The following is a 14,948-nucleotide window of genomic DNA, read 5'->3' as shown; positions in this document are numbered from 1 at the left end:
GTGGAGGCAATCGTATAATGTAAGCATACCAGAGCTACTTCAGACAATTGCCAAGTGAGGACACAGTGGATGGAGGAAGAAGAAAGGTTCGGGGAAAAACACAGACTTTTCTCCCCTGTGATACTTGGGCTCAAGTTCCTGTTCTGTCTGATTTTGAGCAAAACAAAAGAGTCTGCACACAATTCTCCTGCTCTGAAATGAAGATCAGGTGACGTTACGGCAGAAGGAAGATACCAGACATTCCAGTGATAGGATTAGCTGCATGTTAAGTCACATACACTGAGAGATCTTCGGAAAGGGCATCTGACATCCACTACGGAGATGCGTTTGCCCTGTGTTTGACATCAGTTCGTAACGATTACTACCTTCGGCCCTTAATGGTCACTTCTCTCTCTCAGGAGCCATTTCTGTAGCAACTTGTTCAATGCTTGCAGTGGATCTCTGTGCCTGAGCTTGCATTTGTTGCTCCTGGTGGTTTGTTTGGGCTTTTATTCCTATTCATTGCTGCCTTTGGCACAGGACATCCTTGGTGGTGTTCTGGACCGCTGTTATTTCAGGGTGTGAAAGATTCTTAGGTCTTTAATCTGGGAACACAAACTACATCTGTCACCTGGGTATCTGTAGCGGTTTCTAAGCAACCACAAGAGGGTTTGGGTTTTTTTTTTCTGCGATTCATATTTAAGAAATAATTTGCTCATGCATGAACCAGAATCAGCCTGAGCACCACCCCAGGAGACAGAAATTGTAAACTGTAATTTAGGCTAATTCTAGTCTAAAGCATGAATTAGAGTATTTTATATAATCTTGGAAAATATACCATATAAATATATGTAAGCACAGAACAGGTACAATTAATGTGAGCACAGTAGGAAGCTTTAAGTAACTCTGGGAATGTGAGAAACCAAGTTGGAACATATTCTTGACATGTAAAAATATTTCCCACCTGCCTTGTTTGCATAAGAACAAGGTTTTAGCAAGTACATATTTGCATGTCAAAGTTAAAAGCGGGGAAAATATTTTCACCCTCGTAAGAAAAATGCATACTCTTGGCACAGGCAATTTGCATTTAGTAAGTTTAAAGTATCTAAGTCCTTTCGTGCTATATGGAAAGTGTATGAACTTGCGACAGGGATTCCATTTCAATGAGTTGATTTGCAAAGGCAACCACGTGGAGCAGTAATTGATCTGATGTCTTTCCACGCATTAACTTGTAATACAACTGGCAGTCCCAAGCGATGTATGCTTCCGAGTTTCACCCCACTGTCCTGTATCTCAGAGTGAAACGATAAGGCAAAGTTTTAAATGCTGCATGCTTAATTGAAAGCAAGTACCTTGAAGATGCAGTAGATGTGAGGAAATCTGGAATTCTAAAATTATACCTGATTTGGTGCCGCTGCTAATACACACACTGGTCGGCAAATGCTGGCACAGCTGGAGCCTGTGAATCTGTAGAGATTCTCTTCTAACAGTAAAGCACCCTGGAAAATGCATTTAGGACGAATTATGGCACCTTTTAGGCTATTAGTAACCTAGCTTTAGGCCATCATTTTGAAGGCATGTTACATTCCTTCAGAAACCCTTTGCAAATGTCCTCTTGCTTAAGAAATAGGGATTGCATAGGCAGGCTTCATGGGTGATTTAACTAATGTGCTGGAGATTGTAGATAAACAAGATCCAATTATATCATACCTATTCAAAATAAGGCAGTAATTATATATACGTAAAAGTGAAATGTAAAAAATACACTGCCACGTAGCTGTTGAGATAAGCCTTGTCACTGCCCTGTCAAAGAAGTTGGAGAAGGCTGCTGATTCACTGAAGCAGTGTAGAAAAACAATCATATATTGAAACGGCACAACTGGGAATCGGTAGATCTGTTCCAGAATTTGCCCACAGGATTGCTCTCTGAATTTGAACTGCATGTTATACAAATTTTGAGTTTTTGTGTATGTCATTCTGTTGTTCAATTTGTTGATGTAAAGTGGGGTTGTGCTACCCTTTCTGCTCGAAGCTTTGTTCATAAACATATGATGCTCTAGTAATAATTAATGTAACACATTAATAAAATAGCATACACTTTATTTTTCCCTTTTAGTAGTTCACTTCCTGCTCCATTGTGTTTAATGTGTTAGCTGAGAGCAAAGTAAAATTAAAACAGTTTTTGGAGGACTGCAGGGAAGAAGTATTTCCTTCCTTAAGTGTCCTAATCAGACCTTTTAATTTCAGCCTATCATTTTGTGGCTGCGGGGAAGATGGGGGATTAAAGGTCAAGAATGCAAAGATCCTTATGATGGAAGCAGATGCAAGTGGTGTCCTGCTGTATGAAAATATTTGGAAAGCTGCTGATATGGAACTGTCAGGAAAACAGCAATTTAGTCCCATAGCTGCTGGGCACTGCTTTCCTCAGCAGAGCATTTTAGCTGCTGTTAGGTTCCTGGGAGCAAATGGGTGCTATTTGGGTACCACTCAGCTGCACCAAGCATTGCATTTGATGTCATCTGGTGAATATTTTGAAGGTGTATTTTAGCACAGTCAGTGCTGTGCTAGAAGTCTTCTGGTCTTCTAGTTTATAGTTACCTTACAGTTTTGGCCTGATCCTGAGCTATGATATTGGGCTGCAATGAAATGGAGTACACAGTAGCATTGGAAGATGGTTCTTGTTTAATAATAGTCAGTCAGTTAGGGATTTAATGGCATGTAAAATGCAATGTTTGTAAAAGTGGACATGACTTTTTGAAAACAGTGTTAAGCATACAACTAAAGTTAAGCTAATGCATTGTAAGACAGTATTAGATGCCATTGTGTGTGTTGTCACAGTCTGGATAGCCATAAACCGGAAGGAATAAAAGCTCTCCGAAACAATCAGGCATCTTGTGAATGGGTTTCAGTTCCTCACAGGAGATTAACAGCACTTCTCATTGTTAATATATCACGGTAGGAGACACAGCAAGAGTTGTGTTTGTACTCCTGTTTGGACTAAGCCAGTCCAGGAGAACTAACGTAGCCTGATCCGAACACCATTGCAGCAGAGGAAGTGCTTTCTCGGGATTTTTTGGTTATCTACCTAATGCGTGCAGTCTGTGTTTGTGTGAGCACATGCAAGCATATGTACGATGTGGACTGCTGGTCGTTGATACTGTAAAGCGCTGTCTCAGCATGGTCATGTCCAAAAAGACTTGCTAGCAAAATGACTGCAGCCAAAAGCAGTTGAAGAGGTATTCCTGAGCATGCAGGAGTCCCTTCTTAAATCCATGTGTTCAGATGGGAAGGTGCTGTGATTCAGAGATAGATGCAGAGAGTTTTGTCATGCACTGAATTTAGTAGGTATGTTTTGTATGTATGAAGCTCAATTTAAAAGATCGGGGCTTTCATATCACATACCTCTATGGGATTTTCCAGACTGCGCCGACTCCTTTGGTTTTGTAAGTTGATGAGAATACTGCTGTATTTTCCTCCCTCGTCTGTTCTGTGGTAGCTAATACACATATGTACTGCTAATTCACTTTCATTTCAGATATGTGAATTTTGGATTTCTTGTGTAAAATGTAGCTGCTATTTACCTTGTTACTTTTCTTTCGGATTGGCCAGTCGTGAACTGGATGGCATGATGGTGGCCCCTCTGGTAAAGGAGTTGTGTTAATTTTCAGGCAGGGCAAACTTAAAAATTACCTGTAACGATCTCACAGGAATAAGATTGGGAGAAACCTTTCCAGTGTCGTCTTGGCTCTTTGGCCGAAATGTGAACTCTCCTATTCTTTTTGGCTTTGAAATGCTGATTCTAGCCTTCTTGTGGGTTCTTAAACACCTTCTCAAATGACCCATTTTAATAACCCAAAAGCTATTATATAACGAGCAGCCATAATTTAGTCCAAAGCTCTAGGGGACCCTTGCAGTTCAGCAATGAATAGTTAATGCAGTATAATGTTTAGCAGGTTATTAGTTTTCACTGTACAAATGCTGATCAGGGAATGCTTTTATAAGGTGTTTAAAAGAAAATGTAATTAACTGGTTGCGTGCTTCTGTTGCAGCTCAAATTGAAATTATTCCATGCAAGATCTGTGGAGACAAATCATCAGGAATCCATTATGGTGTCATTACATGTGAAGGCTGCAAGGTAAGCTTCTCAAATATTAAGTCTTAAAACGGCATTTAGCCTTTTGATAGTGATTATTTTCCTTCCTTTTTTAAAGAGCAAGCATTGCACCAAAGTTGGATCGGTGGATTCCATTTCAAAGAATATTAAATCAATTGGGGATTCTGATGTACTGGTCTTATTTCAGTTCTAAATATGGCATTTTTGTCCCGCACACACACATTTCAGGACAAGCTTCAAAAATCATGCAGTTGTGCCGTGTGTGCCATGAACTGTCTCTCTGTGAATAAGTAGAACAGGTACAGAAAGATGATCTGCTTCTAGCACAGCACAAAGAATCTGTTCTGTGGATTCACTTGAGAGGGAGTTTGTGGCTTTCTTGAATCTCCCTCTCCATTTTTGCTTTGGAAATACTAAGAAGCTGTGTTGAAATATGTGAGAGCTCTCCAACTTCTCAATTTTCTTCTGTAATCTGCTAGTTATAAATCTGTTCTGTTTGGTATGGAAGATGATGTTGCACAAATAACACGTGCTACTGGTGCTAAGCATAGTCAGGTCTTCCTGGAAGCAGGGCTTCCTTGCAATGCAACCGTTGCTGCGTAAGGTTTAGGCTTTGGATTTTTTCCTGGATTTGTACCTTCAGTAACTCTAGTGAACAACGATTACACTAGAAGTGTTTATATTTCGTTTAGTTTGTCTCTCACAACCAAGAATTAAATTGGACAACACTAACACTAGGCCAGAGTGCTGTGAAGCTCATCTCTCCTTTTTATCACTGGTACAGAATTACAGCACTAGCTTGGGAACGGCACGGTGTGCACAGCTGTGCTCTTGCTTGTTGCTTTCTTCATGTATGTACATGTTGCAATCCCATGCTGATAGGTTTTCCACTGTTAATCTACACTTTAGGTGTGAAGAACTTATATTTATGACAGTTTTTAGTCTGCTGTTCTGACATGCTTGATACTACCACCCATCTTCAAAAACTAACTTCCATGCTTTCATATTATAGAGATTTCTTTTGTGTTTTTCCGTGGAAGATTTTTTTGTGTTTTTATTAAAACATTCTCTCAGTCTCATGGAAGTATTGGTAAGAAGGAAGGAAACAACAACAACAACAAAAATCTAAGAATGTTAGAATGATACAGGACAGCACCTTCTGCCCTTTGTAACTGCTGTTGCTGTGGAAAATGCAAGAAATGCACTAAAAATGCATTGGTAATAAACTGGTTACTTTTTTCAGCTTTATGTGGTTGAGCAGCACTTACTAAATTTCAGCTGTGTGAAGTGGCAGGAATTTGCAGTGAGAATTCTGCTGTATGACTATCTCATCAAAGAGTATCGAGTTATGTTCAAGGTCTGAGACCTCTTTAATTCGTAAATGGTCTGGGACCAGTATACCTGAGAGGCTGCCTCAAGATCCATGACAACATCATTGTCAACAGGCTGAGGTTAGCATAATGCTAACGCTCATCTATGCAGAAAACAGACCTTTCTCAACATGGCTTGTTGCAGAACAGGAACAAGCTGCCAAAAGAAAGGAAAGTTGCCAGCCGTTATTATCTTTTGCTTCGTCTTCATGCAGGTCTTTGGCCTTGCCTTCTCTGAAATCCTGTATGTGAGAAAAGCCCCCACCAAAAGCAGCAGGACAGCTGCATGCAGAAGGAAGCAACAGAGCACACCACACTCACAGTCACATTAGTTAGTACATAGCTGGTAGGCACTTAGCACTGCGGGTAAGAGACAGACGTATCCACTGAGCATTCCTCCATCAGAGTGACTGTACTTCCCAGGAATAAAAGCAAACCTGAGTTATTAGGAGAAAATTCCTTTGTGTACCTCCAGCAGTCAGAACAACAGATGCTAGTCTGATAGTGAGAAATGTGTGCGCAGTTCTGTACGTTTTAGAATAAACCGTTTTCCTTTGAATTCTGTATAAATGGAGTTCTCTGGGAGCTCTGTGCAATCCCTGGTCTGCTCCTGAGAATCCCACCAGAACGGTCAGCTGGTGGGAAGCGGCAGAAGGGAAGGCGAACAGGCAAGTATGCTCAGCACCCTGAAACCCATTTGAACCTTGAAAGCAGAGTGTGTGTGAAAGTGGCCCAGTGGATGAAGTTAGGCATTTTCTCCTTCTCTTGGAGCAGCAGAATAAAGTCTTCTAGCCATACAATTTCAGGGAAAATTTTAAAGCCAATGAATATCAACTTAGTTAACTAAGTTATTTCCCTTTCAGGAGGGAAATAACTCTGAAGCTCACCCTTCTTTAATGCCAGAGCCCAGATGACCTGCAAAGTAGTGACAGACAGCGGAGTGCTAGTGGGCACAAGTCAGAGGAAGAGTTTAAATGGTCACGGCCTAGACAGCATTTAAAATGCCCAACTGTAGCAGATGGATTTTGTTTGTGCGGTGCTCTTCCACAGTAATGTCAACAAAGTCTCACCCAACAGAACTATTTTGGCTGGTGAAAAAGTTGGCATAGCTTGGCTTCTGCCAAAGGAGCCAGGTGTGTGTATTGGTATGTTTTTTCTCCCAGCTTTTCTGTGGCTATGATCTCTGCAGGTTCGAGCATGCTTACATTGCTCGTCATGTTGTGCTAAACTGTCTTTTGTAAAAAGTACTTTGCTACGAAGACCTAGTTCCCAGTCCTGCGCTCTGATTCCTGGAGCTGATGTCCTACACCAACAGACAGTCCCAGAGAAGTCAGTGAGGTTCTGCACAGGTGCTACAAACCCATCCATGTGCATCAGATGGCAGGATCAGGGCCTTAGCCATCAGAAGTGAACAGATGTGCTGCTGCCCTCTCAAGCCAGGCCTGTCAAGAATGATCTACAGGCAGCAACAGCAGCAGCAGCAAAGTGGGATGTTTTCAGCTCTTACCAGCTTTCACTCCAGTTCGCTGTGAACTTTCAATGTTACTTAATAGTAACATTAACTTAAGTGCTACTGCGTAAATACTAATAACCACCAGAAATATAATTTATTTAAAACCTAAAGTGAAGTTTTAGTTGCAAAGACCTATTTTGCAATCTTAATTTATGTCATGTATGAAATCACAGACAAGCTCTTGTCAAATTGACTTTTGCTGATCCTGTTGCTCTTCTACAGGTTTGTGACCCTTGCATTTCACATAACTGAAAGTTTTCTGACCAGTTTTTGTTGTTATAGTGCATTTCACACAACTAGAATTGAAGATTTGTAATTAAGCCAATTAGTGTTTCTTGAGAAGTTTTCATTTCCTATCTTGCTATGATGTTACTGCCTGTTTTTATGAAGTTAGTGGCTGTGTCAACCTCTTCAGCTGAACTTGAATCTGCCTTTAAAAAATAAAATTTAACACCCCTTCTTCTTTTCCCCCCTAGTGAAAAAAATCAGGTTTTAGCCAGGCTCTGTTTTATACTTTATCTAGGAGGGCTCCTGTGGCTTCCTATAAATAAAATAAGTTTTAAAAGAGAGGGGTTTTTTCTATCTGACCATTAGTGATGCTCACTATACAACATATAATGGGGGAAAAGGGAAGGTGAGGTTAATCATAATTATTAATCATGAGACTTTTACTCAGAAGCATGGAGGAAGAATGACACAAAGACTGTACCACGACTCAGAAATAAAAGTTTATTCTCCTGTGTAAGATTGGAAATACTACTATTGTAGTAGCGCTACTGAAAAACCTAGTATCTGTGTGGAGCGCTTCCTCAACCGTTAGTTGTGGGAACCCATGAACAACCTTTTGCTCTATATTAGGGGCCATGCTGAGAAAGGAGACTGGTTTGTACACATCTATATTCTTTTCTCATAGCTGAAAGTTGAATCCGGTTCAGCATCGTCAGAAAATACCTGAATGCTTCAAAAGGATATAGCAAAGCATTTAGTTTGAAGTGAAGTTTTTGTTAATGAACTATGTCTTCTAATTTGCAGGTGCAGTTACTTGGTTTTGCTGTCAATAGTGTCAGTCCATGCCCAACTGACTCCCAAATGCATTAGTGGGATCCCTCTCTTTACTTGACTGTATGCAGTTGGTCTCATAAAACCATCCAAGCAGTGCGTTTCTGGGCATTTCTCAACTTTTCAAAGGTTTATAGGTGCTGGCTTTTGTCTCTTGTGTCTTTTAAGACCTAAGATGGTCTTGTTCATTGTAACTACAAGGAATGTCTGTGTTTGTTACTTCAGAGAACAATACCCGATGTATTGTCACTTCCCACCTTGCATTACTTTTGTTCATTCGTCTCATTCATTCACTTTCTTTACTAGCCAATTTTTCATTACTCTATTGACCATGGAGTGTCATATAGGTGTTGCAAACATTTACCTCAAATTCATGCTTTTGAAGTTTTTCTTTTGCCTAGCCAATTTCAAGCAAAACATGTTAGAAAACAGGTGAGCCATGTTACAGAAAGGGCTAATCAGAAGCCTTGTATAACCTAACAAACACAATCTCGCTCCTGTCTTTATTACATATGTAAAACTGAACATTTTTTCTCCGTTGTCAGTGGCACCATAACTTGTTATCAAATACTTTGTTAACAAAGTTTGTTAGCAATATTGTTGCAGCACTCTCCTCCCTTTACAACTAAAATGTGCTCATTGTCATAAAAGGGTTAAAAATCCAATTTGAATGTTCACCTGTCTTTCATATGACAGTATATTTTTCTGATGTTTCTTTGAAGAAAATTTGCAATGGTTTGCTTTAGAAAACAGTAAAAGAATGAATCCCCCCACCTAATTGTTAATTGCTCAGAATATTGCAAAACTTAATGATACGTGGAAGTCTTTAAGTATCAGCCATAAATCATGGGATTATGAATAAGCCTTTGTTGTCACAGGCTTGCATACAGTCATTCCAAAACGTCTGCCATTAGGATGCAGCAAGGCAGCTGTCAGCTGTTTTCTTGTAATTAAACAGCCAATGAGCAGCTAATTAAGACATATGTGTATACAGAAGTGGAAGTGGGTATGTTAATGAACTGTAGGAATCAATTCATTAAATGAAAATTTGTCAAAAAACCAAACATGAGATCAGCATTTCAGCCTGTGCTGCAGTGGAGAAGGAGTCTGTGCTGTGCCATTTGGGACATCAGGGAAGCACAACTGGCTTTTCCCCTGCTAAGGAGCAAGCTTAGACACAAACATCTGTAGTAACGAGCCACTGAGCAGTGAAGTTATTGAGACTATTAATAGACTGTGCGAAAACTGCTATTTACATTTCAAAGTTCTTTTTTAACAAGTTGTTATTCAAACTGACTTAGAGATGAAAAGTTCTTGCGCCCTTTTTTCCCAAACTTGATTTCTTGGCAGCATATGAAAAACCATATATTGTGTTGTATATAAATAGGAGTCTGAAATGCGGAGATGAAGCTAGGGCTTGTAATCTGCTCTGCTCTTCTTCTGGCACTGTGTTAAGACATCTACATAAAAAGGGAGACATGCAAAGCTCAACGACGCCTCACCAAAATCAGCTGGATCTTTATACTGACATCAGAAGGAAGCAGGGCTCCATGCAGTCATAGGAGTGCTTTCTGCCAGAGACAGAGTGGTGTAACGCGGTGACATTTTCTAGTGCAGGAGTGGTTTTGTTTGTGTGTTTGATCAAGAGGGGTCCACTCTGCCTGTGGCCCATTAGGCAATCGTCTGAATGTGAAATAATGGTTGTGAACATGCATGCAATTAAGAGCATGTGGCCTGGGCCAGTTTGCATAATGCTTGAATGTATACACGTGTACCATGCATGCATTCACCTCCTCCTTCCTGGTGGAAAAATTGTAGCTAGCTGTTTGCCTCTGGCAAAAGAGAGGAAATAGAACAACAGAATATAGCATCTCTCCTTCTCTTCTTCTAGTAAAAGGGGGGGAAAACCCCAAGCTAGGAAGAAACTGTATTTACTTATGGAAGGCTCCTGTAATAGGGGCTTCCCCACATGTCTTATAATGATATGAGAGCCCAGGGACCGCCAGAAGGTCTGAAAACTCACAAATAAATGACAACAATATAGAAGAACTTTGAGAGTAAAAAACCTTCAGTTTAACTTCATTGGCTTTTCAATCCCAAAACTCAGATATGTCTGGTTTTGAGCTTTGGACAAGTTTAGATTAATTTCTGAACTTTGAGGCAAGGTTGGGGTGGGGTTTTTTTGGTTTTGTTGTTTTTTTTTGCTTTAGCTACTGCCGATGTTTTCAACATGCCCACATAATGTTGTAGGGTTTGTTTTAAAAAGCACTCCACTACATCTCTGGTTTGTAAAGTGCAAGTGCTTTTAAAAGGCCCCAGTTGCAGGCAGTTCTGCTCTACTGAAAATTTAGCTCCAAGCTGTAACTTAGCTGATATATTGTACGCTAAAATGTATTGAGCAGCTGTGTCTCTAGGGAAAATCTGGAAAAGCAAACAGCCCAGTATTTTCTCCATTATAGTTCTAAAAATAATCTTCAGCTTGACAAAAATATTCTTAATAAAGAGAAATATGCCAGACTGGCAATAGAGACTCAATATATGTCCCAGCTAAAGGAAAACTTTTAGATCTTTAAGGTTATTGGGCCAGGTTCATTTTACATCTTGATTAAGCTGACTTTCAGGATCTCAGTAGTGGCAGAAGATTTCATACAGTTCATATGTGAGCATGTCATTTGATGCAACTGTTAAACTGTTTGCAGAACTGAAGTTTTAAGGGACTGATAATCCGGAGATGCAGAACCTTGATCAGTAAGTCACCAGTCAGGTCGATACCTGATCCTGTTTTTCTAGTGAATCGCATTGCACTTGCATGTGTACTTGCACTGGAGTGACAGGCTCCACAAAGGGTGCTAACAGAACTGGAAATTAAGCTATCTACTTACCTAAGAGTTGGTTCCTCCAGAGGGACCAGTCATGATGCTTGGTATGGTAGAAATTGGTATGGTAGAGATTTCCATGGCATTTCAGGTTTCCTTTAGGATGAAATGCACTCAATCAGAGCTCAGTATGTGCAATTCTTTCAGTCTTGGTGACAATCATCTCCCTATTGACAAACATTAAAAAACAGTTGAAAGTTCAATCACATAGAAACAAAGACCAGAATAAATGGGTGAGAAACAAGGTACAGGAAAACAAGATTAAAGAACAGGCATCTTCAGTTTCCTCATTTTTTTTATACTCCATGTTTCCCTATTAAAGCTTTCATAAAAGGGGCATAATTGATGCAGACTGGTGCCCTCCTCATAAGATGGAGCAGGGAGCTTTATCTCAGTGTTTTGTCATGTTTCTGTCTGCAGGGAGTTTGCTGGGAGGTCTCTTACTTGTCATGCAGAAGTCCTCCTGTTGTTTATTTCACCAAGTGTCTGGACAGAGTGTGCCTGTGCCGAGGGACTCCAGAATGTGGCCTTTGAATAAATAAAAAATTGGTAAAAGTCCAACTTTAATTAAAAGGTGCCCAGCCTTTCTGAGGAAGTATTTTCTTTGCAGCATTGTTAATTAATCCATTATGTAGCAACATAAAACTAAAATACTGTGCTCACTGATCTCAAATGCCTCTTTAGAATGACTACAACTTTGCAGAATCCTTGTGAAGTAGGTATTACACACACACTGGCTTATGTTTGGACAGTCTGTGGCAAAAAGATGGAATGAACTTCAAAGCAAACAGCTGGCATAGTGGTTAATAACATGCACCATTGTGATGGAGAGAGCTAAGTTGTAACTACTGAGTAACCTTCCAGCGTTAACTTTCTTTGGAGATGGGTCTGCCCATTGCAGTTGACTCAGAAAAGAGGTAATACATAAAATCTGTTTCAGCTTCCCCCCTCCTTAAAAATCTAAATCCTGCACAGAGTTGAACAAAACCTCAGTTGTCAGCATGAAACTAATTAAGAAAAAATATTTTTTAAAATTGTTCTTTATAGAAGGAACTGCTCAGCATCATGCTCTGTATTTTTAAACACATGCATACATTGGTGAGGCTGAACATCAAAGCCTGCTATTGTCATCTCCAAAGAGCAGAACAGGGTCGCAGCTGTTGAATTAACTAGCTGTTAAATCTTCCCTATTTTGGAGATCTATGCTGACCCAGGAAAGATAGGAGATCAAGGAAATCTGGGTCTATAATTAGTTATATCTCACTTGGAAAGGATCGGTGTACCATATGTAATATGGGATCTGTAAAATCAGTGAAAAAGTGTGTAATTCCTTTATGTCTCATAACACTTTTTTTTATGAACTGTTTCCTACTAGTTACTGTTTTTTGTTTGTTTCTAGGAGAGGAAAAAAAAACAACCTCTTAACTTCCTTTAGTTGACTATAGTGCACTTGAACTTCATTTTCTATTAGGTATGCTACCTTTCAGAGTCTTTATTTGCTTCACCAGTTAACAGCTTCGTGATTTGTATTTTGCAACTCTATTACAGGGCTTTTTCAGGAGGAGTCAGCAAAGCAATGCTACGTACTCCTGTCCTCGTCAGAAGAACTGCTTGATTGACCGAACTAGTAGAAACCGCTGCCAACACTGTCGATTACAGAAATGCCTTGCTGTGGGGATGTCTCGAGATGGTAAGCTCTGCTAACACATAGCTTAAATGCAAAAAGTAAAATAATGTTTAGTACACTGTGTGTTCAACTGAAACAACATAGGATTTAAAAGTTAATTGTGCATTGGGCCAATAGTTGAGATCATAGACTGGGTTTTATATGTTGCTATATATTCACGTAAATATATATAAATCAGGGCATGTATGAAGTTCTTAGGTGTTTGGGGTTTTTTTTTTTCCTACTTATCTAGTATAGTTCCCGGTTAAGAGCTTTGCCTCTGGTCACTTCTTGAAGATGCAGTTTTTAGTCTAATATTAATACTTCCTCTATGTGTTCATTCCAATTTAAGTGACATACTATAGTTGCAAGTAACACTCTGATTGCCATAGTGGTATAGATCAGAACTGTTTCACAATATATAGAGAAGTTCAAACGTGTGTATAATGAGTAATGGAAAAGAATGCAAAGAGAAAATAGTGCAGTGTTTTTTCAAAGAGAGAATCCTGAAGAAAATGTGTTCCAATGCTGTTAATATTAAGCTCAAAATTACACCTAGCGTAATGACAAAAACCCACCTCTGTAAAATGGAAGCTTATGTAACTCAATTAGAACTGGATTTGCAGCTGATATTTGCAGACCTCCCCCATAGATGTAATGAAGCTGCCATTGCTTCCCCAGTTTGAAGATACGACTCAGTCTTTTCCCCTGCAATAGTGACAACAACGCTACGTGTTCTACAAATACGTGTGCATTACTCTGTGTACGTGAGGCCTGATTAAGGAGATCATTTTCAAATTACATTTACCTCTTGAATTACAAACTCTTAATTTTTTTATTGGGCATGAAACTAAAAACCTGAAACAGTTGATCATGTAATGACTAGTCCCTCCAACATGTTTGCTTTCCTGTAGAAAAGTACAATGTGGTAGTCATCTTCCTAAACGATAAGGCTTTTATAGCTGATACGGGTCCCAGAAATCACATACCATGTTCTTAGGAATTCCCTGGATGTGCCAAACCAGTTGCTTCTGGCTTATGCTTAATAGTTATACTTCTCAAAGTAGTAATAATTTTGCGGAGAGTTACACACGCACGTGCACATACATACAGTTTTAACGATAATTCACCGGGTAAACATTTTTGCTTGTCACAGTAAGCCGCACTGAAAGCGTGTTCTGTGGTTCTTCCCATGTGCTTCAGTCCTAATATCAATAAAGCTTGCTTTTGATACCCTTTGAGATAGACCCCACATGTTGGTACCTAACTCGAGGTTCACTCTGTAGTACGAATACGCAGCTAGCAGGAAATGGATGCTTCATGTCAGGCCGGCATATTCTGTCTTAGCTTCTACTTTTCCAGATAGGACTTGAATGCTGGAGAGACACATCTGTCGAGTTCGGTGGATATGTAAGAGAAAATCTTTTCAGTATAGAATTGGAAAGTTAATGAATTAAGCTAAACCAGTGACTTCTAATGGTCCACTTAAGTAACACGTTAAAATGGTCTTTTACAGAGTAGGTACTGCAGCTACGTTACCTGTAACTGACTGACAGAAGTGATTCTTAGGTCTGCCCATCCTGCTGTCTGCCTTTTACACTGTGTCCTTACGTGTAGTATTCAAAGACAATTAAAATGCAGTAGTGGATTTGTAGAAATGTAATATGTTTTGTGTCTGTATTTCAGCTGTAAAGTTTGGTCGAATGTCAAAGAAGCAGAGGGACAGCCTGTATGCGGAGGTGCAGAAACATCGAATGCAGCAGCAGCAGCGAGATCATCAGCAGCAACCAGGAGAGGCAGAACCACTAACACCAACATACAATATCACCACCAATGGGTTAACAGAGCTACATGATGACCTCAGTAATTACATTGATGGGCATACCCCTGAAGGTAGCAAAGCAGACTCTGCAGTTAGCAGCTTCTACTTAGACATACAGCCTTCTCCAGATCAGTCGGGTCTTGATATTAATGGAATCAAACCAGAACCAATATGTGACTACACACCAGCATCGGGCTTCTTCCCTTATTGTTCTTTTACAAATGGGGAGACCTCTCCAACTGTGTCCATGGCAGAATTAGGTAATGAGAGAGAAAAGCTTCCGTTGTAATTGTCTTAATAGTACCCTTTGGATTAAAGTGACACGTTTAGCCAGGTGATAGCGAGAATGCTGCTTCAGTACAGCTGTGAGCATGTACGGGCATTCTTCTGTGAAGTGCACAATACCCTAATCGGGGTACGGGGTGAACACTTTACGGAACTGGACTAAAAATTGCTGGAGCCTGTGGTTGATCAGCTCTAGCAGTGTTGCTTTTGTTTTCAGTCCTTGTAATAGAACCCTCTGAATATTGATTAACAAGCTAATTTGTG

General features: G+C 39.9%; 1 protein-coding gene across 2 annotated transcripts in view; it reads left to right on the top strand.

The window, feature by feature from the left end:
- RORA (RAR related orphan receptor A) overlaps positions 1 to 14,948 on the top strand; it is a 398,251-nt gene that overhangs the window by 373,388 nt on the left and 9,915 nt on the right. For both annotated transcript variants that reach the window (XM_075713910.1, XM_075713909.1), the window contains 3 exons: positions 4,029 to 4,114; positions 12,460 to 12,601; positions 14,264 to 14,659. In XM_075713910.1, coding sequence (XP_075570025.1) covers positions 4,029 to 4,114; positions 12,460 to 12,601; positions 14,264 to 14,659 — 624 coding nt within the window. The remainder of the gene's footprint in view (positions 1 to 4,028; positions 4,115 to 12,459; positions 12,602 to 14,263; positions 14,660 to 14,948) is intronic.

This window comes from Pelecanus crispus, chromosome 7 (assembly GCF_030463565.1).
Source record: "Pelecanus crispus isolate bPelCri1 chromosome 7, bPelCri1.pri, whole genome shotgun sequence".
NCBI lineage: Eukaryota > Metazoa > Chordata > Aves > Pelecaniformes > Pelecanidae > Pelecanus > Pelecanus crispus.
Note: the sequence above shows the minus strand (reverse complement) of the source record. Positions and strands in the feature narration are given on the sequence as shown.